Source organism: Brassica napus, chromosome A6 (assembly GCF_020379485.1).
Source record: "Brassica napus cultivar Da-Ae chromosome A6, Da-Ae, whole genome shotgun sequence".
Classification (NCBI taxonomy): Eukaryota; Viridiplantae; Streptophyta; class Magnoliopsida; order Brassicales; family Brassicaceae; genus Brassica; species Brassica napus.
Window position 1 is genome coordinate 7,965,581 of NC_063439.1, and position 23,574 is coordinate 7,989,154.

Here is a 23,574-nt window from a genome sequence, read left to right on the forward strand (position 1 = left end):
TGGAGATGCAATCTATGATTTGAAGCTTAACCACGCTGCCCTTCTTTCGTTGAAAATGTATCCAGAACTAATCCTTAGAAAAGCTTCAGCTCTATGTTGGACAAGTTCCATTGGTAAAAGTGCCTGATGGACTAATTTTTTTTAAAACGGGGTTTCGTTTGAATTGTGAAAAAAGTGTGTTGCATTATTTAGAAACAAGAGGTGATAAATTTTCTGATTTGGTCGGTGAAGGAAGTATTTTTACAATTACTTAGAAATAAGATCCTATGAATGAGCGAGTATACGTAATTTTTTTTTTTTTTTGACTAATGAAAGGTTATGAAATAGGTAAGCAACTAGTAGTACTAACTAATTTAATACCGAGACTCAGCAGTGAGAGGTCTTCTAGAATTTCGGAAAGTTTATTTAAGGGTTACGTAATAAACACGGCACTAATCAATCAATGATCATAAATTATTTTGCCTACACTTTTTGCAAGTTTCCTAGGCATTCATATGTGTATCCGGGGAATTTATGGGATAGTCTGTAGCATGCTAAAATTCTTCCTACCCGTCTTGGAACGAATTTAATGTAGTTAAAACAGTATACAGTATATATATACTCCATAACTAGGGTCGGCCCGCCCTACGGGAGGGATATTAGTTAATATGATATTCACTAAATGTTCTAGTTGAAATTTGTTTTAAGATTCAAGAATTTGATTATCTGTTATGTCTTACTTATTAGTATACGGTGGTATAGTTGTTTTTCGATTATTCTTGCTTTTGAATTGTATCAAATTAACTAATTGTCCAGCTCATAATTATAGATATACAAATGTGGATTTGTGATAAAGTTTGATGACAATACTATTTTTTTTAATTATTATTCATACTGGAGTGTGCATGTGTCAGAAAGATGTCTATAACAACTTTTATGCTTTTGTGTATGGATTTTAAATATATATTATTTTGTATAATGCATACTTGCTCTACAACATTTGCTTGTAGACTAAAAAAATTGTTTTCTATATTTTTAAAAGAGAAAATATTTAGTTTAGAATATAACATGGACATATGTATTGACTATATATATAAGTTGGGTGTTATTTTAAAATGACATATGTATAGAGATTTTTCAACTATTACTTCACTGGCATAAAACATTTATAACTGTAAATACCTTCTTTTAAAAGCAAAACTAATAAAAGCGTGTACAACAAATGTATTTTGATATATATTATATACATCAAGTTATAAAGGTTGGAAACATTGCAAAACTGTTTGGAGCAAAGTTTTTAACTTCACGATCTTCATCTTGACGTCAGTTCAGTGTCGGTCCTGGCCACAAGCAGAAGAAGTATGGGCTTCCAGCTGACACGATAATAAGTATTTTCGCGGCCACATATTTATAAAAAGTGACTTTAGCCTAGTGGTTCTAAGAGAAATTACCAGTGCTAGAGGTGATGGATTCGATTACTCTTAACTGCATTCATTTATTTTGGCCCTAAATATAAAATGGGACACGTGTCACTCCCAGAACGCACGAACTGATGACGTGGCTTCACGGGAGAGAGGCGAACATCCCCCTACACATTAAAAGAGAAGTCACTTTAGTGATTTCTGCTGACATGGCATTAATATAGAGCTTCTCAGAAAAATTGTTATAATTCTATTGGTCGATTTTTTGAATTTTATTTTTCATTTATTTTAATCAATAGCTTATGTAGACAAGCCCAAAACTATTCTCGATTTCGTTAAGCCCATATATAGCTAGGGAATAATAATTATCGATTTAGTTTAGTCTTGGGTACCCGTTCGGGTTCGGGTCGGGTATTTTAGATTTTCGGATATTTCGGTATAGAGATGTAGAACCCGTTTGGGTATTTCTGTACTTCGGATCGGGTTTGGGTATTTTTAGTTCGGATTCGGTTATTTCAGATCGGGTTCAGATATTTAGATTTTGAAAAAAAAAATTAAAATTTTCATTTCTCAAGTTTCTTATATTTAAAAATATAACTTTCAGTTAACTAATTTTTTATTTTTAATAGATTGAATGGTTTATAGATTTGGACATAACATTTTAAAACTAAAAAGATATTAATTTAGTTATTTTTTTTTAATTTTGGATGTAACTTTTTGTTAATTTTTGAAATAAAAAAACTTGACATGCATTTTAAGTGAGTAACAAAACATTTTTTTCCGTAATTGTATGTATATCATATGAACTTAAAGTATGTGTAGTATCAATATAAATATTTTATATAAAATGAGAGATGTAAACTAGAAATATAAGGTTAATTATACATATGTTCGGTTATCTTCGGATACCCATTCGGGTTCGGGTATTATCCGTTCGGGTTCGGGTATCCAATCTCTCCTTATTCAATACCCGTTCGGGTATTTTGCTACTTCGATTCGGATTTCAGTTCGGTTTTTCGAATCGGGTTCGGGTGCCACTTTGGATATCGGGTAAAGTGCACACCCCTACTAATTAGGTTGTTTGTTTTTAATAACTTAGCTTTCTAATATGAATTACTTGCGCAAGTTGAAATCATTAAATATGCAAATAACTTATTGACAAAATTTGTTTTTAATAACTTACATTTCTAATATGGATTACTTGCGCAAGTTGAAATCATTAAATATGCAAATCACTTATTCACAATATGGATTACTTGCGCAAGTTGAAATCATTAAATTTTATCGATTTAGTTTACCCTTGGGCAAGATTTAGAATTAAGACAAATATTAAAAACTTTCTTTATTATTCAACGGTAAACTTGCGCATGTTGATATCATATTTATTATATTGCTTACAAAATATTTTAATGTTTTTAATTAGGTTGTTTGTTTTTAATAACTTACCTTTTTAATATGGATTACTTGCGCAAGTTAAAATCATATCATATGCAAATCATTTTTTGACAATACACATTTAATATCTTTCTTTAAACGATTTCATTATTTATTGTGCGTCATTAATATGAGAAATAAATCGACTGTATATATATAGGAGACACCCAAAATTTTAAAATACAAACATTCTCTTTTCATTCTTTAAAGTAATATTCACAAATCTCTCCTCTCATACTATTAAGGTATTAAGACGATCTTGCTTGTGTGCTAAGAAAAATGTGTTTAGACGCAAAGGCTCCTCATCTTTAGAACCCTGAACTCAACTCTTTATGTCTTGTCTCCAAAAAGCATGTCTGGTCTATTTTTTTCATGTGTTGAATACTGGTAACGACAATATGGTCTTCCTTTTTTTATATGTAAACCAGGTCGTGAGAGTGATAGTGATCCAGAAGACCTTGAACATGCTGAGAAGCTTCGCCAAGTTAAAGCAGTTCTTGAAGAGGTTCTTTAATACTTTCTCTTTTTTTGTTGAATATAGTCCGGGGAAAGTATTAGAATTGTATTGTTAGTAATACTATCTTCTATCATTTTTTTGTTGAATATACTATTTTATAAGTAAGTTAGCATTATGCATTTTTTATTTAATTCATGAGGTCATTTTCTCACAGCAGAGAATCTTTTGGAATGGCGCAGGAAGAAAATTTCTCAGGGATATACAGGAAGGTTCAACTGAAGCCGCTGAAGTGGAATGGTGAAGGCGAAGAAGAAAGACCCGTAGAGGCCCTTATGATTCTTAAATACGGCGGTGTTCTAACTCACGCTGGTAGAAAACAGGTGTTTACATACTCTACCATTTAATTTGTCATTGTTATATATATATATTGTTTTCCAAATATGGAAGAATTGTTTAAGTTATTGATGTTTGTTTCATCTGCATGCAGGCAGAAGAGCTTGGTAGATATAATTTTTTGTAGGTTTCTAACTGAATTTGCTTTCTTTATCGTGTACTTCATAATTTATATTATTTATGGATAATATTTCGATTTCTATTATATTTTCTTTTAATATGTCTACATAAATGTTTGTTTATTATTTATGGAAAAATAATATTATTCACCTAAAATAAAGAATTACAACACATATACAATACAATTCTAATTAATGATAATATAAAATCTGTTACTTCTAAAACTATACACTATTTATTCCATTTTTTTAATGAAAGAATCTTCGTAAACACACAAAATATTTTGTAACGTTGCAATTATACATACATACAATATCTGTCTCTTCATACTGACGTTACTGTGTTCCCTTTCGTGAGGTACGGGCCGAGAGGGAACACATGGTACGGGCCGGTTATGTTTTTGTGCCTACACAGGGTGCGGGCCGGTCACCTAGTTTCTTTATATATATAGATTTTGTAGAGAAGGTAATTAAAAGGGTAAGAAAAACAAAATTATCTTTTCAACTATTAAATCTTGCTTTACCTTCAATGGTCTTTTTTCTTCCACACTTTACCTTGAATGGTTAAGTAGTACAGTATTATGTAAGTTCAAATATAATGTCAGAATCATGTAACCTATCACGTATTACAAGCCCATATATTAGTGTATTTCTTTCTTATTATTCATAAATAAATAAATAGGAAAATTGCCAGGGAAAAATGCAAAACAAGATTTTCTTTTAAAGACAAGTCAATTCATTTAATGAAAGAGAGACTTCTTGTACAAGAGAATTCTACTAGAAAAAGTTGTCCACACATTTACATAAAATTGGGAAAACTGTTTTTTAGGCCAAAAATATCGTAACTATGTTCCATTAGACTAATCTAATATATTTAATATTCTATTAGGCTAATTATTTTTAAAATAACAATAATACCCCTTAATTTCAATATAAATTCGAAATTACAATTAACAAAACATTTGTTAAATATTAAAATATAATAAATAATTTAAGTAATTAAAGTAAAAAAATTAAAAATCCTCAAATAAAAAAAAACATAAACCTACACTTTATGTCCCACGAATTTTTTATTTTCATTTTTTTCTGAAAAATCATTTTTTCATATATGAAAACTGAATCTTTTCAAAACGATTTTTTATTTTTATTTTTATTTTTTCTGAAAAATCATTTTTTCATATATGAAAACTGAATATTTTCAAAATGATTTTTTTTTTCATTTTTTTCTGAAAAAATCATATTTTTCATATATGGAAACTGAATATTTTCAAATATTTTCTTCCCATATTTTTTGGAACTGATTATTATTATCCGTAGAATGTAGTAAATCGGTAGAACTCTGTTTCTACGGGTTTTTAGATTTATACTCCCTCTGCTCATAAAAGTAGGATTTTCTAGATTTATTTTTTGTTTCAAAATGATAGAATTTCTAAAATTTTAAGGCATTTTTAGTAGTTAATGTTGAAAAGTTGTATATTTTTAAGAAACATTTATTGAAAATATTTGAATTGGTTGAATACTATTGGTTGATATTTATTAGAAAATGTATAGTAAAATAAATAATAAATTCAATTGTAAAAAAATAATTGTTTCCTTAATATGTGTGAATACTCTAGAAACAATTTCTTTCGGAAACATAGGGAGTATTAATGTGTAGATTTTGATTTCTACAGGTTTTAGATTTACAGTAAATCTGTAGAACTAGTTTTTTAAAAGTTGTTAGATTTATAGTAATGTGTAGATTTTGATTTCTACATGTTTTATATTTATAGTTATCTGTATATTCCAATTTCTACAGATTTTAGAGCAATAGGTTAAGCGCGGAATGTGTATTATAAATATTTTTAGAGTACTATTATTTATGTAGATCATGTATTCTAAACATAGTAGATTCAATGAAAAAAATGAATTTCATTTTCTACTTCGTAGAATGCCAATTCTATTTTATGTAGAACATAATTTGAAATTATGATTTAAACATTTTTAAAATTAAAAAAAATCTCACTAAGTTTATATGGATATTTCATCAGTAATTACTATTTTCCAAGAAAAATTAGTTTGTAAAACTATTATTTGATTTATTTTCAAAAATACTAAAAGACATTAGAAGCAAAAGTGGTACAAAATATGAATTAGCCTAATGAAACATAATTATCATTTTTTTGGTCTAAAAAAACAATTTCCCTATAAAATTTAGGTCTATTTAGCTAGAAATCAAAATTCAGCATGGTAATTGCAGATCTATGCAAACTTTTTAATAATTGGCGAACCATGACAATTTTTCATGAGTTGCCAATTATCTCCTTTATCCACACCTTGCTCGTTACCTGCTACCCGGGTTGCTCGCAAATAATTAAATTTGTATTCAAAACGCAATACACTTAGCGAAACCGGCTACATTCTTTTACAACTATGATATTAGTTATTGCAACCGGATGTATCTATAAAAATTAAAGAGAGAAGAGTTTTGATATATTTTACAAGTAACCTGCAACCGGCAGTTATGACTATTTATTAGTTTTATTTTTGAACCTATTGAAAAAGTAAATAAGTGTACAAAATCGGTTATATTTTTCCAAATTGGTGAGAGAAGAGTTGTAAGATATTTTTAGAGAGGAGAAGTGAAGAGAAGAGGAGAAGATATTTTCGGTGAGGATAAGATATTTTCGAAGAGGAGAAACCGTCGTTGCCTATACATAAAAACCGGGTACAACTAATAGAAACCGGATTTGAGTATATACATAAAAACCATGTACAAAGTATAGAAACCGGATTCGAGTATAATTGTCTGAATATTATTTTTGTCGACTTACAGGGACTTCGTTAGGTGAACCCGGTGGAGATGAGTAATGGCTGAGATTTGCCAATATTTTTTCTCTTATCTTACGATTTTCGTAGTCACCTACTCCCTAGGTTGTTTGGAGGAACCAGGAATTGAATCTGAAACTTTTTTTTTCATTGGGAGAAAAAAAATCAAAAGCAAAAATGAAAGAAAAGAAACAAACTTTGCTTGAAGAAAACATAAGAAACAGAACACATGTTCGTTATTACACACATGAAAGAAACGATAAAGGTTGTTGTAATAAGGAGAGAAAAGAGACCAATTTTAATGGCGGTGACTCGGAATCCACATGATTTTAGGATGAGACCGATGCTACTTGCCGTACTCGTACTCATCTACTCCCGTAGGTTATTTGGAGGAACTGAGAATTGAGACCGATTCGGGGAATAATATTATTACAGATCCCTTTGGTTTTTTTGCATAAAAGAGAAAGAAAGTCTTAATTCTTTGCATTATTGACACTTTTTGTGTGCAACCGTCTGTTTTAAGTAATCACGTCTCACGTGTAACAGATACTGTACTTTGCTTTTCCTGTAGAAATAAGGACTGTCTTGGTATTACCTAAAAATATACAGTATCTTATCCATCTACCTAATTATCTCCTATATTTTTGCTATCTAGTGCAAATCCCCAAAAATTTAAGATTTTTATTGATAATTCAGTACAGATTTTTTTTTTAATTGGAATACGTAATGAATACTAGTATTTTGACGTACGTGGAAAATAAAAAACGTAAAATGACAAAAACAGAAAGCGAAATAAACTCGTACAAGAAAATTCAAGTTTGTGTCGTGTGTTTTGGATCTTTGAATTAATACATGATCAAGATAGTAGAAAAGTAATCACCAATTGAAAGTTGCCATATCTACCAGTTTTCCGTTCACCTCGCATATCCCAAAACATCAGTTAGGAAAAGACACACCGATTAGACCGGAACCAAGAAAATCATAGTTCAAAAGTTTGTTATTGAAAATACTAAAACTAAAGGACAGATGAATCGTATATACATATTTACGTTTCTCATGCACAGCTTAACATGGAAAATAATTTATATTGTCACTTAGAATCTTTCGAAAAAAATGATATGAAAATTGGCTCTAGCAAACAAAATGATATGAAAATTGGCTCTAACAAACAAATACACCATAACAAAAAGACTATTCAAACTACAGACCGGGGCGTACCTAGGACCTAGGTGATAGATGGGGAAAATGCCACATACAAAAGTTATATATTTTTCTATTTATGTTACTGAAAATCCAGGAAGTCAAATGGTTTAATCTTGAACCCCTATGGCTATTAATCTTTAGTTAAAAACGTCTTTTAGTATGATGTGTTATATTTGCTAGTTCCGCCCCTGCTTACAGACAAAAAAATTTGTATACTCGTATGTCTTTGTCAAGTCTCCCTAACTTGAGTTACAAAAGTCGTCTATATCGTCTTCTCAATTTATTTTTGATTATGTCCGTTAATTGTGATTTTAACTCTGTATGTACATTGGCCAAACAATTTAACTATGAGGTATTTATTTCAACTTTTTTGCATCTTACAATTTGATGCATTTGTTTGTACAAAATAAAATTAGGATTACTAGACCATATATATATATTAATAATATTCAGTGTTATATATATTATCTTTTTAAAACATAAACCTCTCAATGTTAACTAGAGTTAAATTATATATATATATAAATATATATATATATATAATCTGATATAACTTTTAAAGATAGTCGCTAGTTTAATAACCATGATAAAATTTTAAAGTTAGCTAGTGTGTTTCTAGTTTAAAAATATATATTTAAAATTAAATTAAATGCAAAGTAACCAACTACAAAAACAAAAATAAGTAAAATTGAATATAATATGTGCTAGCCGGTTTTATGTAGTTTGATTTTTGGTATATCCATATCTTTTATATTTTCTTTTAACTTTTCATATTTTTAATTTGGTTTGAATTCTATTTTTTTTATCTCTCGTTTATGTATGGCGAAAGTAACTAGTTGTAACCGTATTAAATAGTTGTATTACTTCGTAATACTCTTATTATGAATATACACATTATTCAGTTTGACCCAAAATTTATAATAAACTTGATTCATTTAAATCTTAATTCAAATAGACCCAGATCTCTTAATTTTATAGCGTTCTAAGATCTGGTAATTTTATATTACAACTGAAACGCTATTATATGCAATAAAATTATTTATTATTATATAGAATTCCATAATTATTTACTAATTACAATAAAAACATTTAAAATTATTTCACATATTTCATTTTAAAATTTAACGAAAATAGATTATATGTAAAGAACAAATCTTTTTGTTTCAGATTCTAAACCTACAAAAATGAATGATAATGTGGAATTGACAGACAAAACTATTTCAATCCACCTTTCTTTCTTTTTTCTGAAAATATACCTTTTATTGTTTCATCAATATTTACAGAAAGACATAGCATTGATCTATTTTACTATAAATATAAAAATGAAAATGCTATTTGAACAAATATATATTGAAATAAACTGCACAACTATTATAAAATTAAACTATTTTATAAAACAACAAAAACATTGGAATAATCAATTTGTATTCTGTATATTCTTTATAGGAAAAACCAGTTACAACCAATATTCACGTCACCCCTTATGAATTTTATAAAAATATTATTTTGAAAATGATAAAATTCAGTCGGTAGCACACTTGAAGGTTTACTATAAATAGAGGGATCCGTGCCATTAACTTTCGTTCATCATAACATACACATTCGATTAATACTTGAGAGATTAAAAATGGCGAATTTCTCTGGTTCACACCTTCTTTTCTTCTCCTTCATCATCGCTACAGGTATACACCACAAATACATACATTTTGTTCTCTTCTAACTATTCCAATAAATCATTGTTCTTATTAGATCTCCACAATAGTTTTCACAACGACATTTTATTTCATGCAGAAAAATGATAAAATCTAATTTAATCTAACTAACTTCGATTGCTTATTTTGCAAGGGACACTATCCGTTGTCTCCGGCACCGTCTTTACCATCGTGAACAGCTGCAGTTTCAACGTCTGGCCAGGCGTCCTCACTGGAAACGGCGCACAACTCAACGACGGCGGGTTTCTCTTAACCCCTGGAGCTTCCGTCGACTTAACCGCACCCGCGGGATGGTCCGGCCGCATATGGGGCCGAACAGGCTGCAACTTCGATGGCTCAGGCGCCGGAAGATGCCTCACCGGAGACTGCGGTAACAAACTAAAATGCGCGGGCGCAGGAGGAGTTCCACCGGTCACACTCGCCGAGTTCACAATCGGCAACGGCGGCGGACAGGACTTCTACGACGTCAGCCTCGTCGACGGCTACAACGTCCAGATGGGAATCACGACGCGAGACGGATCAGGCGATTGCCAAAACGTTGGATGCGTTTCGGACCTGAACGGGAGCTGTCCGAACGAACTACGCGTTATGGACGGAGGAAACGTTGTGGCATGTAAGAGCGCTTGCGCGGCGTTTAACAAACCGGAATATTGTTGCACCGGTGCGTTCGATAAGCCGGAGACTTGTCCGCCGACGGATTACTCGAGGATATTCAAAGCAGCTTGCCCTAAAGCCTACAGCTACGCATACGACGACGCTTCGAGCACTTTTACTTGCACCAACGCTAATTACTCCGTCGTTTTCTGTCCCAGATCATAGATACATACATGCATACATTATCATTTATCACACCATAATTATCATTATCATCGAGTAAAATTACAGTGGAGTCGCTGGATGTAATAAGAGCTTTTGCGGAATGAGATAAATTCCGCAGGCTGACATTATAGTTAATAATAAAGATACAGAATAAAATTTATGAAAAAAATCGTGTGATTAGCTATTTTTCTGTGGAATGACAGCATAAGTTCATACTTACCAACATAAACATGTCTAATATTTAGAACTTGAATGATTTTAGTATTTTACTCACCAATAAACGCAAAATATCTTAATAAATCATAATTATATTAATTAATAATATGGTATATATTTTCCTTGTACATAACAACAAGAAAAGCCTATTAAAATTCCAAATACAATCGGGTTTCTTATGTTATTATATTCCGTATGTTCCTAAATATAAGATGTTTAAAAAAAAATTGATGTTTCAATAATATGTATGAGGTTCTAATATTTCTAGATAATTTTAAATTTATCAAAAACTATGTAACCAATCATATAGTCTATTTGTTTCAACTAAAATATCTTATATTTAGGAACTGGGGAAGTAGTTATTAATTGTTTGATCGTTGATGCATAGTTACGCTACTAAATACATGTTGCATGGTGATATTCAATTTTCTTGGTATCTTTATCCAAGCGCACATGCGTTCTATAAAAGTAATTCACCATGATATGCATCTATAACTATAAGCAGCGATTCCTGTTCTTATACGTTTATACTCCACTAAAGGACTAGTCAGGCAACCAAGTTGCTTTGGTCTAGTGGTATAGGAGCTCCAGCTGGAGTGCCCGTCCTGGGTTCGAACCTTGGCCACTGCGGAATTTACATATGGGCTGCAGCATCCGAGACCGAAGACCGTTACGCGGTGAACCACCTGGTGACCTTCGGGTCCATGCTCGCTTCGGTCTCTAATCCGGACCACCACGGTGGATCCAGGATACTCGGTTATAAAAAAAAAAAAGAACTAGTCAGGCGAAAAAGAAAAGGGAGGCAGATTCTCCCGCGAGGGTTTATTATATAAGAAGGCGAGAGTAAGAGTATGAAGTTATATCAAATCTGATTGCAGCAACAAAAGAGAGATTGAAAATCTTGAATATGTGTTTATTGCGCAAAGAGAAGGACGTAGATGAGTGCATGGAGAGAGATGAAGAGGAAGTTTGGTTGTATGTTTTGTTTTACTCGCAACAGGCCCATCAATAAATTATGTTTCAATCTATAAAATAATGTTACTACTCAATTTAAAACAAAAAAAAAAGGACTGAGAGAAAGGTCACATAAAACATATTTACATTGTAACATACTAAAATCAGAACAGATAGTAAATTCAATTGGAAGCTTTAGAGAGTCATGTTTCTTGATTTCAGGGTCTTTTTTTGTTTGATTGGGGGTAATTACATGGTTAAACAACAGAAGCAAGAAGAAACAACATTCTACTCCTTAGCCAAATATCTCCGGAACGAGCTAAAACTTGCTGCAGCAAGCCACAAATGGTTACTCAAGTTGGCATCACTTTACTTAGAGGATCTATTATTAAAGTCAGGGCTTGTTTCTTTTAGCTGATGCAGTTAAGATCGGTGTTTCTGGCTTCTTTGGATTGCAACTTGCAGGCTCTCTTCATTCTCTTTGCAGCTTGAACAAACCCCATAATAACTTGAGGCTCATCCATTTGCTGAAAGTATCATACATATTTAAATTGTTTTATCAGAACCAATATTATAATAACACATGAGACGAATCAAGTGAAGTCTGAGAAGGATATAGGCATGTACCTGAGACATAAAGTGTCTCTGAACAATGTCAATTAGTTGCTCCTTTGATGGATTTGGAATTGCATCCACCTACAAGGAGTTTATTCATGAGCAAAAGGACACAGGAGCAAGCACATACAAAAGTAGAGTTCCAGATTGGATAAAGTGAAGGCTTTCTTCTTTTTTACGAGGTTGAAATGTTGCCAATATTTGAGTAAAGCAGGCATTTCCAGTTTGCTAAGATCAACCTTCTGCGTGAAAGCATATTAGTACAAGATCAGTCGCCTTATATTCAATACCAAATGGAATAAAATTTATAATAAAAATTGAATGCTTACCATGTTTTGAGGGAGAGTAAAAGCAGAGCTTTTTGATTGTGAGTCAGATGATAGAGACCTGCTCAGGGTCTTGTGAAATGACCGTGATGATCTCTGCCCTCTTAGCTTCGACTTATGAGGCTTCAGTGTGTCCTCGGATGCTGGAAAAGAAACAACTTGTCATAGAAACAAGGCTGAGAATATCAGTTTAAAAAGGTTACAGACAGCTTTTATGTGTGTCCAAAGAACAATATGCCTCTTAGTAACTCACTGGATACTAAATAAAGTTAAGAAAACTCTTATCAAAGTATTTATACAATTGACAGAATCCTTAAATAAAATTCATTCCTTTTCTTTTTTGGTGGAAATTTTGAAAAGCAGAATCTTGAAGAAAGGCAAGGAATCAAACTTACTCATATCAGAACCATTCCTCAGTGTATTTTCGAAATCAAGATCATCGTCTACTTCATTTCCAGTAGGAGCTTCAAGGACACTGAATGCATTCCTCTGCAACTTTACTTCTATTCCATTTGTCAACACCTAAAAATGATTGGGATTAAATAATATTACTCCATAAACAAGTACTGACAGATTCATTTAAATAAACTCCAGAAGAAGAAGAGCAGATATGACATGTTCCCGTGTCCACGTTGGGTGGAACCCAAGCTGGGACACAACGTTCCTAAAGAAACTCCACTCTAGTCTATTGTACACCCTGTTCATATCCGTTTTAACGGCCATTGAACAGTGTCTCTTTGCTGATGAAGTACACAAATAATGGAAAATTTGATAAGAAATCAATACACTGTCAGAGATTGACCTCCTGCTACAAAGGCAAACTGATGAAGTTGCGATGATCTTGCGAGGAACACACAGCTACGGGCCTATAATCAATCATAACAGTCCTCGGGCTCTTTGTCTTCGAATTAGTCGGACACAAGTTTCGTTTTTGCCGCCTTTGAATAGATCCCGTTTAAAAGGTTTCAACTCTATGTTGGACAAGTTCCATTGGTAAAAATGCTGCTGGGCTAACATTTTGTTTTAAATCTCGGATTCATTTGAATAGTGTGACGAAGTGTGTTGCTTGTAGATTTTTTTTTTTTCTAGGTTGTCCACATATTTTTTATAAAACTAAAGATTTTTACTGATAATTCAGTACATATATAACACTTTATTTTTTTTAGAACGTAATCAATACTAGCATTTTGACGTACGTGGAAACTAAAAAAACGTAAAATGACAAACTGAAAACGAAATAAACTCGTACAAGAAAATTCAACATGTGTCGTATGTTTTCGACGTTCGAATAAATACGCGATCATAATGATAGTAGAAAAGTAAGCACCAATTGGCAATTGCCATATCTACTAGCTTTTCTCGCATATACCCAACATCAGTTAGCAAAAGGACACACGACTTAGACTGGCAGCAAGAAAATTATAATTCAAAAATTTCTGACGGAACATGCTAAAACTAAAGGACAAATTAATGAATCACATATACAAGCTTATGTATCAGATGAATCTTTAGAAAAATGATATATAAATTTGTTGTCTTAGATGCCTTTAATTAAATTTGGCTCTACCAAGGAAATAACCATTACAAAAGAATATTCAACCAGTTTAGCAAATAAAGAAAGAATATTCAACCATATGTTACAAACTAGATCAGATCACATGGTATGTTTTTGTCAAGTCTCCCCAACCCCTGTTTTACTTACAAAGTCGTCTATATATCGTTTTTTGCATTTATTTTTTTATTATGCCTGTGAAAGAACTACTTGTGGAATTTAGTTCTGTCTGTAACTTGGTCAAATATTGTTTGAAGAAATGATAGAATTCATTCGGTTGCACACTTGAGAAGATTACTATAAATAGAGGGATCCGTGCCATGAACTTACTACTACATTCATCATTACACATTCGATTAATACTTGAGAATTTAAAAAAATGGCGCGTTTCTCTGGTTTACACCTTCTCTTCTTCTCCTTCATCATAGCTACAGGTATACGTACACACATGATACGTACACTTTGCTCTAATCTTCTAGTAAATCATTATGGTTCTTATCAGCGTTCCGCATAAGTTTTCACAATACGTACTTGTTTCATGCATAGAAAAGGATATAGTACAAGTATTTCAAAGGATATATAATACAATCTAATAAAACTATATAAGTAACTTTGATTGTGTACTATGCAAGGCACAGTTACCGTCGTATCCGGCACCGTCTTCACCGTCGTGAACAGCTGCAGTTTCCCCGTCTGGCCGGGAATCCTCACCGGAGACAACGGTGTACAACTCAACGACGGGGGATTTGAATTAGCCCCAGGAGCTTCCGTCGATGTAACCGCACCTGCGGGATGGTCTGGCCGAATATGGGGGCGAACGGGCTGCAACTTCGATGGCTCCGGCGCGGGAAGTTGCCTCACCGGAGACTGCGGCAACAAACTAAAATGCGCAGGCGCAGGAGGAGTTCCACCGGTCACACTCGCCGAATTCACAATCGGCACTGGTGGCGGGCAGGACAACTACGACGTAAGCCTGGTCGATGGTTACAACATCCAGATGGCACTCACAACGCGTGACGGCTCAGGCGATTGCCAAAACGGTGGATGCGATTCGGACCTGAACGGGAGCTGTCCGAACGACCAACGCGTTATGGACGGAGCGAACGTTGTGGCGTGTAGGAGCGCATGCGAGGCATTTAAAAAGCCTGAGTATTGTTGCACCGGTGCGTTCGATAAACCGGAGACTTGCCCGCCGACGGAATTGTCGAAGATATTTAAAGCAGCTTGCCCTAGAGCGTATAGCTACGCTTACGACGACCGTAATACGAGCCTTTTTACTTGCACCAATGCTAATTACTCCATCGTTTTCTGTCCCAAAGCATAGATACATCCATTACCATTATCATTATTAGCAACTAGTATTATGTACCGTGTAATCGCTGAATGCAATAAACGCTTTTGCGGGATGTGATAAATTCCGCAGGCTGATATTATAAGAAATAATAAACCTACAGAATGAAATTTATGAAAAAATATCGTATGATGATTAGTTAGTTTTATGAGATGGCAGAGTACTATACTAGAGAACTACCAACATATATAGCGATATGTTTGATATTCATAGTATTTTTAACAATGAATGATTCTACTCACTCAATTAACGCAGATACAACAGAAATCTTAACTGGTTAATAACGTGATGTGTATTTTTTTCTCCTAAGAGCAACCTAATTGCAAAGGTTCATTAGTTTTGGATATTTCACAATTTACAACAGAAACAAAACACTGTATTTCTAAATTAATAAGATTTTCAAATGCTGATATATGCATCCCAAAATAATATTCTTCTAGATAATTAACATTGAGAACTCTATTCATTTAAATATAATTTTGTTTTTGTTTAGTGTGAGATACCAAAGTTAAGAACCTAGGAATAGAAAAGCTCGAAGAAAATATTATTTTTTCATATATGATTTATCTTATTCTAATAATTAATTGTTTGGTACATTGTTAGTGGTGGAATACAAATCTTTTAGTATCTTGTTTTTTTTTTAATCCAGAGGCACATGCGTTCTATAAAAGTAATTCACCATGCAATGCATCCACATTCCTCACCAGGCTAACTTACCCTTATCGTCATCATCGTCGTATATGAACAGCGATTCTTGTTCGTATACGTTTATTCTCCAGCAAAGGACTAGTAGTCAAGCGAAGAAGAAAGGGCCGGGACCCGGGAGGCAGAAAAAGAGACCGCCGTGAGAGTTCTTGCATTTATATAAGAAGGCGAGAGTAAGAGTATGAAGTTAAGTCTCGAGAGTAAGAGATGTGATTGCAGCAAGAAAAGAGAGTAGAAAATCTTGAATATATTGTTTATTGCGCAAAGAAAAGGACGAAGATGAGTGCATGGAGAGAGATGAAGAGGAAGTTTCGTTGTATGTCTTCTTCTACTCGCAACAGGGCTATCAATTAGTTATGTTTCAATCTATACCAATCGTTTTGAAACAAAAGAAAGAGTGAGAGAAGTCATATAAAAACATATTTACAATCTAACAAACCAAGTATCAGAACATATAGTAATTTAAATTGGGAGCTTTAGAGAGTCATGCTTCTTGGTTTCAGGGTAATTTGTTTTTTTTTTTACACGGCTAAACAACAGAAGCAAGAAGAAACAACATTCTACTCCTTAGCCAAACATCTCCAGAACGAACTAAGACTAGCTGCAGCAAGCCACAAATGGTTAAACAAGTTTGGCATCACTGTACTTACAGGAACTGTTATAAAAGTCAGGGCTTGTTTCTTTTAGCTGATGCAGTTAAGATCGGTGTTTCTGGCTTCTTTGGATTGCAACTTGCACGCTCTCTTCATTCTCTTTGCTGCTTGGACAAACCCCATAATAACTTGAAGCTCATCCATTTGCTGAAAAATATCATAACATATTTAAATTGTTTTATCAGAACCAAAATTATAATAACACATGAGACGAATCAAGTGAAGTCTGAGAAGGATATAGGCATGTACCTGAGACATAAAGTGTCTCTGAACAATGTCAATTAGTTGCTCCTTTGATGGATTTGGAATTGCATCCACCTACAAGGAGTTTATTCATGAGCAAAGGACATAGACTTCTAGAATGATGAGCAAAGAGAAGGTTTTCTCTTAGTTCTTAAAATCTAACTTACGAGGTTGAAATGTTGCCAATATTTCAGCAATGCAGGCATTTCCAGTTTGCTTAGATCAACCTTCTGCAGAAATCATTTAATCTCGCATTAGTACAAGATTTTTTTTTTTTTGAAAACATTTTTTTAAACATCACATTAGTACAAGATCAGTCGCATAATGTTCAATAGCAAATGGAATAAACCTCAAAGATTTTGAATGCATACCATCATGTTCTGAGGGGGAGTAAAAGCAGAGCTTTTGGATTGTGACTCAGATGATAAAGACCTGCTCAGGGTCTTGAGAGATGACCGTGATGATCTCTGCCTTCTTAGCTTCGACTTATGAGGCTTCAGAGTGTCCTCGGATGCTGGAAAAGAAACAACTTGTCAAAGAAACAAGGCTGAGAATATCAGTTTAAAAAGGTTACATGTTATGTATGTCCAAAGAACAATATGCCTCTTAGTAACTCAGACTAAACAAAGTTAAGAAAACTCTTATCAAAGTATTTTTACAATTGACAGAATCCTTAAATAAAACTCATTCCTTTTCTTTTTTGCTGGAAATTTTGAAAATCAGAATCTTGAAGAAAGGCAAGGAATCAAACTTACTCATATCAGAACCATTCCTCAGTGTATTTTCGAAATCAAGATCATCGTCTACTTCATTTCCAGTAGGAGCTTCAAGGACACTTAGTGCATTCCTCTGCAACTTTACTTCTATTCCATTTGTCAGTACCTAAAAATGATTGGGATTAAATATTTTACTCTATAAACAAGTACTGACAGATTCATTTAAATAAACTCCAGAAGAAGAAGAGTAGATATGATATATTCCCCTATCATTGAAAGAAACTTTATCATATTTTTCCATGGGAACTGGTGGGAATGTGATATCGCATAACTAGAAAACTAGTACTGAGAGAAAATCGTATATAATATTCAGATTACTCTTTAAAGTTGAAAGCCAGAATATGGTGAAGTTAACTCCTTTTTGGTCCACATACACAGAGACACTATAAACAAAAAGGATCTTGGCAGCGCAATTTATAATATTAAACTATATACTAAACCAACCAGAAGAAAAAGATTTTGATAAAAGAAAAGTCGACAGAAAATGACTCAACTAAACAAAAAAAAAAGCCAAAAACAAATGATTATCATTAAAAAAAGACTCTTATTAGTCTTAAATTTCAAAAGGCCAGCTTGAATCCATAGGGTGGAGAAACATGATGGAGAATTAGATAACAAGTGCACATTTGATATGATGTTTTTTTGTTCAACAGGGGCGAAAAATATAAAGTTGTCTTTATTTTCTGCCTAACTCAAAATCCCATTATCTCCTACAGATGATTCCTGAGATTGAGCCTGAATCTCAGCAAGAAACATCAAATAGATGCAAACAAAGTTTTAATCAGAAAAAACCAAAATTAAAAAAGAAAAAATCAATGTAGGCTTCATGAATAACCTAACAACTAAAGAACACCAAAAGCAAGGTTGAACAGTTGTAAGAAAGCCAGTAAAACAATAATGGTAAACTTAAATGCCAACATGCATGCAAAGAAGCTCAATCGAGGAGAAACATTACAACTACTTAATGAATCTGTAAACTAATAAATCGAAGCTCATTGATGATGATATATCATTTAAGTAAAGACATTTCCCAGAAACTAAATCATATCCAGAAATTCAAGAAAAAGAAAAAACCCAAATTCGAAAACTTTACAGATTCAATAGATTGAATTCAAATTTGATAAATCTAGAGTAAACCCAGATTGGATCGAAACGTTTTTCACTTACTAAAAAAAATCTAAAGATTGAAACTTTGGTTCACTAACCAGCCAATGCCAACCACCAAGACCGACAGCTTTTTTGACAACACCTTGAAGACCAACAAGCACCGATTTGGTTCGGTTGTTTCCGGTCACCACCACTTTCGTATGACGTGGCAGAACAGTTAACTCCTCTTCGCTGCTGCTGTCTCCGCAAAAGCTCTTTACTTGACGAAATCCTCCATTAACGACTCCCGAGCTATCCACAGTCTCCAGCATTCTTCTTGTCTAATTAGATTAAGTCTCAGGGGAAAACAAAGATTCTGAATTTCAGCTCTCCACACTGCTACAAGATCGAAGATCATGCATTGCCAGAGAGTGAAAGTTAGATGATCTCCAAGGAGATATTGAAAATGTATAAAAAATTATTAGGGTTGTTCCACAAGAAGAAGCAGAGAGAGAGAGAGAAACAGAGTAAAGAGGAGGAAGCGAGGGAAAGAGAAGAGAGAGAGAGAGGGTGATGATAGCGACCGGCTCCGAACACGTTGACCAATTAAAACTCGCCACGTAAGCATTGTACTGACACTATATGCGTTATGCAGAAACAGAACCGGTTTTTCAAAAAATTTCTTTGGATTTTTTTAACCGAAGGTTACTTTTCGTAATTTTAGACACGCGATTGACCTGAATGGTTGACTGGTGTTTAATAAAGACAGGCATGAATGGGACCCATTTCGCTGTAAATTACGCTTGTATCCTTCTTCATGTCACTTTTTTCCTTTGTTTGAAATTTAGTTTGCCTCTGTCCTTATCTAATAAGTTTTCTCTTTTAGTATAATGGTTCTCTCTTTGGTAGAATTTTTTTCTTTTTTAATGTTTTTTTTTGGTTGTTGTAAAACTATGTTCTGTAATCAGAAAAAATAAAAGAATCCAAGGAAACAATTGCTGGTTTAGAATATAATATCAGTGAAATTAATGGAACACATGCATCAAAATAAACAGTCTACAATAATTATAAACTCATTTAATGACTAAAAACCTTTATTAAATGATAACTCTGTTTGATTTCAAGAAGTAGAATGGTTTGTAAAATTACAAATCAATACGACTCTTTAAATATCATGGTGTTGTTAAGAAAAATAATACAACGGATACATGTTTCAAAAAATAGATTGGTCCTATGCCATTTTAATTTTTTTTTAAATAGTGACATAAATTTTAAAATCAAACCTTTAATATGTAAAAACTAAAAATTTTAGGAATAATAAAGAAATTTTGGCTAAAAATGTGGGACTTTGTGCATATGCACTCTTTGCACTCCCCTTGAATTATTACTGTATGGATATAAAAACGAAATTTAATATTATAATTAGAAAATCTCAAACCAAGTAATACAACAAATCATAACAATATTAATATCTAATAATTTTTAAACATTAACATTGCTGAGGAAAAACACTAATATCTAATAATTTTAAAACTTTTAAAGCAATTAAGTAACAAATGTAATTATTTGTTGACTGAATTTTGCAGAAAATAATTTCTTTACTTTTTTCTTATAATTGTTTTATTTAGTTTGATTATGGAAGATTAATTGAAAACCTGTTGATAGTGATGTTACGAAAGGTCCTTAAACCAAATCAGCAGCCATCAAGCTATGTTTTTGTTTGTATGAATTAATTTATTACTAATTTAAAAAGAGAAATGGTTTTTTTACTTTTTACTATGTAAAATTACACAGCTTTAAATCAATTATTTGTCCATAACTTTTACGGGGTCACTGATTGTCATAGTCACAGTTTACAAAGGCCACCCCCACAAATAAAACAAACCGTCCCCATATTTGGGGAAACTATCAAAGCGACCCCTCACCAAACCCCTGCTTCAATTATTCACAGCTTTTAATGCTTACCATCTCCCTCCCTCCTTCCCTCCCATCAAAAAATCAAATTCTTAATATACTTTAAAACATAAAAAGCTATAAATAAACCGGCAATCTGTTAGTTCACCGGTAATCTTTTTAAGGATTAAATTTAAACATTCAAAAGCCTAGGGTTAATTATGACCAGTTGTAAAAACTCAAGGGGCTTATAAGAAAAGTTCATAAAAGTATCGTTCTTGGAGGGTTTTGTTTGAAGCAGAAGGGAGTTAAACAGCCGTTAATGGCGAAACCTGATCGGCTAGCTCGCTTCCTTGATTCAGGTATCCACGAATCCGAAGATTCTAAATGGTTCTTCTTAGACCCAGTTCGTATAATCAACCGTTCATACACTCGATTTAGGGTTTCACCTTGTGGTTACTACTCTCGTTGCTTCAACTCAAAGCATCTCAATCCACAACAACCAAACGAACTTACTAATACGAGAAAGCGTAAACGGAATAAGCAGAAAGACCCTATCTTTCACCTTCCTAGCGCAGCAGAGCAAGCTTCTAATCTCCGCCATCAGGAGGCGAGTCTGTTTATATCCGAAGCGTATGAATCGCTTTTAGAGGAAACCGAGTTGCTGAGTTTAATAAAGGGTCTAAGTAGTGATGATGATGGTGGTTTGTTGAGGACCAAGTGTTGTGAGGATGAAGTCTCTTTTGTTGAGCTTGGAGGAGTGTGGCAAGCTCCTCTGTACGAGATAACACTGAGTTGTGACGATAACAAAGGTTTTGTCTTCCTCTATATCTTTATCTGAAAAACAATGAATTTGATAATGTGGTCTTAATTGGTTGCTGCTCAATAGAGAAGTGCAGTGAAGAGAGAGTGTTTAAGGTGTTCAATAATCTAGTAGTGAACGAGACAGAAGAAGACATTGATGCTGAGTTTTCCAACAGGAGATATATAATGCCTAGAAAGAGCTGCTTCTACATGGTTTGTGCTAATTTATGATTGCTCTCTAAAGATTGAATTTTTATTTGACTAAGCTGATGTGTGATATGGTTCTTCTCGTGTTTTCATGTTGCCTTGAAGTCTGATTTACTGCACCTCCGAAACCTTGTTCCTGGTAACTATTGTGATTTATTGCTGCTTTAGAGTAAAGTCCCTTGTAGAACGATCAGTCATGACCATATCAGTAGGCGACTTTGAGCCTAGTTATGTATTTATCTTATTGACGTTATATGTGCAGCTAAATATGAAGAAGGCTTCAATCTTATAGTTATTGATCCGCCCTGGGAGAATGCAAGCGCTCATCAGAAGTCAAAGTTTGTTCTTCCTGCCTCTGTAATATAATATGTTAATATCGACTTGAGGAATAGATTGTTTATTGCATTTGAATGAGAGTTTATGGGACATGTTTTTTTTGGGTCTTGTTTTAGGTATCCGACTTTACCAAACAGATACTTCTTATCCCTCCCAGTCAAACAGCTTACTCATGCTGAAGGAGCTCTCGTGGCTTTATGGGTGACCAATAGAGAGAAATTACTTAACTTTGTTGAGAAAGAGCTATTCCCTGCGTGGGGAGTTAAGTACGCAGCTACTATGTATTGGTTAAAGGTTGATCCCAACTTGCACCTCTTGATTTCTGAGTTTGGGTACATGATTTGAACTTTTCTCACGTTGTCTATGTAAAAATGTTATAGGTGAAACCAGACGGTACAATGATTTGCGATCTGGACCTGGTCCATCATAAACCTTATGAATATCTAATACTAGGCTACCGCTTTACCGAGGTAAGTTAGTCAATTATTGTCTTTGTTACTTGGATAATCTGCAAACTGAGCTTCTGTTTCTATGTTACAGCTTGCAGAATCAAAACACAGGTCAGATTTTGAACTCTTGGATAAGAACAAAATAATCATAAGCATCCCTGGAGATTTTTCGAGGAAACCCCCAATTGGAGGTATATTTCTACATCTTTGTTTTACAATCTTCATCAAATTCAAGAGCTTAATGCAGTTTATTAAATATTAGCTGTACAAGTTCCCTGATTCTCCTTTTCACTTGGACTTTTGTGTAGAGATACTAAAGAAACATGTTCCCGGGTCTCAACCAGCTCGGTGTCTTGAGCTATTTGCTAGGGAAATGGCATCTGGATGGACCTCTTGGGGAAACGAACCGCTTCACTTCCAGGACTCGAGATACTTCTTGAAAGATTAATGGGTGCATTAACAAACATTTTTTAACCAGAAGAAGCCTGGCTTGGGCCAATTTTCATTGTGGGGATACAGTGAGGAGACCTTCGGCTAGCGCTAGAAGGTCTTGCCGACCGTTAAAATAAAGACGAAGCCTGAAAGAGCTACAGTTAGATTATTGTCTGAAAGAGTCAGAACTGTACCATCATTTTTCTTTTGACATCATTGTACCATCAATTTAGTAAAGCTAATTTTTTTCTCCTGTCATGGCAGATGTTTCAGAGAAAAATAAGATATCATCAGTAGAGTAAGATCACATACTGTATTAATATCACAATTTATTCGAATTTCAATTCTTTTTAAAATATACACCATGAATAACTAAAAGCAAAAGCGTGTAAATGAATTCAATAAATGTCTACTCGTTGGAAGATCATATCTGCTTTGATGGGTCAATGTGTGGGGCAAATCCACTATCCCATTTTCCTATTATGTTCAATGAACTATACAGTTTTTTAAAAAACATGAAAATTAAAGAAAATCAAGACCAATGAATGGAAGGTCCACAACAATAATTCCAAGTATAGTTGATTGTCACAGCAATCAAATAATATGCTTACAAATATCAACGATATATATA

At 33.4% G+C, this 23,574-nt stretch overlaps 5 protein-coding genes across 8 annotated transcripts; 3 read left to right on the forward strand and 2 right to left on the reverse strand.

Moving 5' to 3' along the window:
* Nucleotides 1-9,360: 9,360 nt before the first annotated feature.
* LOC106346969 (pathogenesis-related protein 5-like) lies at nucleotides 9,361-10,514 on the forward strand. The gene is made up of 2 exons (XM_013786448.3): nucleotides 9,361-9,496; nucleotides 9,660-10,514. The coding sequence occupies exons 1-2, from the start codon at nucleotides 9,442-9,444 to the stop codon at nucleotides 10,343-10,345; spliced, it is 741 nt and encodes a 246-aa protein (XP_013641902.2). The 5' UTR covers nucleotides 9,361-9,441; the 3' UTR covers nucleotides 10,346-10,514.
* A 233-nt stretch (nucleotides 10,515-10,747) lies between these two features.
* LOC106373928 lies at nucleotides 10,748-13,499 on the reverse strand. 2 transcript variants are annotated; one of them, XM_048782488.1, is made up of 5 exons: nucleotides 12,852-13,499; nucleotides 12,460-12,614; nucleotides 12,310-12,372; nucleotides 12,143-12,211; nucleotides 10,748-12,042 (listed from the first exon to the last, which is right to left on the reverse strand). In XM_048782488.1, the coding sequence occupies exons 1-5, from the start codon at nucleotides 12,853-12,855 to the stop codon at nucleotides 11,926-11,928; spliced, it is 408 nt and encodes a 135-aa protein (XP_048638445.1). In that variant the 5' UTR covers nucleotides 12,856-13,499; the 3' UTR covers nucleotides 10,748-11,925. The 2 variants fall into 2 exon arrangements, with proteins under 2 accessions (XP_048638445.1, XP_022549986.1); XM_022694265.2 differs by having other exon boundaries at nucleotides 12,460-12,599; nucleotides 12,852-13,495.
* An 805-nt stretch (nucleotides 13,500-14,304) lies between these two features.
* On the forward strand, nucleotides 14,305-15,481 carry LOC106346968 (pathogenesis-related protein 5). 2 transcript variants are annotated; one of them, XM_013786445.3, is made up of 2 exons: nucleotides 14,305-14,442; nucleotides 14,641-15,481. In XM_013786445.3, exons 1-2 carry the CDS (start codon nucleotides 14,388-14,390, stop codon nucleotides 15,330-15,332), a joined length of 747 nt encoding a protein of 248 aa, XP_013641899.1. In that variant the 5' UTR covers nucleotides 14,305-14,387; the 3' UTR covers nucleotides 15,333-15,481. The 2 variants fall into 2 exon arrangements, with proteins under 2 accessions (XP_013641899.1, XP_013641900.1); XM_013786446.3 differs by having other exon boundaries at nucleotides 14,322-14,442; nucleotides 14,647-15,481.
* Nucleotides 15,482-16,469: 988 nt separating this feature from the next.
* On the reverse strand, nucleotides 16,470-19,357 carry BNAA06G13440D. 2 transcript variants are annotated; one of them, XM_013786444.3, is made up of 6 exons: nucleotides 18,942-19,357; nucleotides 17,716-17,842; nucleotides 17,332-17,474; nucleotides 17,128-17,190; nucleotides 16,967-17,035; nucleotides 16,470-16,864 (listed from the first exon to the last, which is right to left on the reverse strand). In XM_013786444.3, the coding sequence occupies exons 1-6, from the start codon at nucleotides 19,152-19,154 to the stop codon at nucleotides 16,748-16,750; spliced, it is 732 nt and encodes a 243-aa protein (XP_013641898.2). In that variant the 5' UTR covers nucleotides 19,155-19,357; the 3' UTR covers nucleotides 16,470-16,747. The 2 variants fall into 2 exon arrangements, with proteins under 2 accessions (XP_013641898.2, XP_013641897.2); XM_013786443.3 differs by having other exon boundaries at nucleotides 17,332-17,489.
* A 1,570-nt stretch (nucleotides 19,358-20,927) lies between these two features.
* LOC106346966 (methyltransferase-like protein 2) lies at nucleotides 20,928-23,201 on the forward strand. The gene is made up of 8 exons (XM_013786442.3): nucleotides 20,928-21,527; nucleotides 21,605-21,732; nucleotides 21,832-21,865; nucleotides 21,989-22,064; nucleotides 22,179-22,356; nucleotides 22,443-22,532; nucleotides 22,603-22,702; nucleotides 22,820-23,201. Exons 1-8 carry the CDS (start codon nucleotides 21,038-21,040, stop codon nucleotides 22,957-22,959), a joined length of 1,236 nt encoding a protein of 411 aa, XP_013641896.2. The 5' UTR covers nucleotides 20,928-21,037; the 3' UTR covers nucleotides 22,960-23,201.
* The last annotated feature ends 373 nt before the right edge of the window (nucleotides 23,202-23,574 follow it).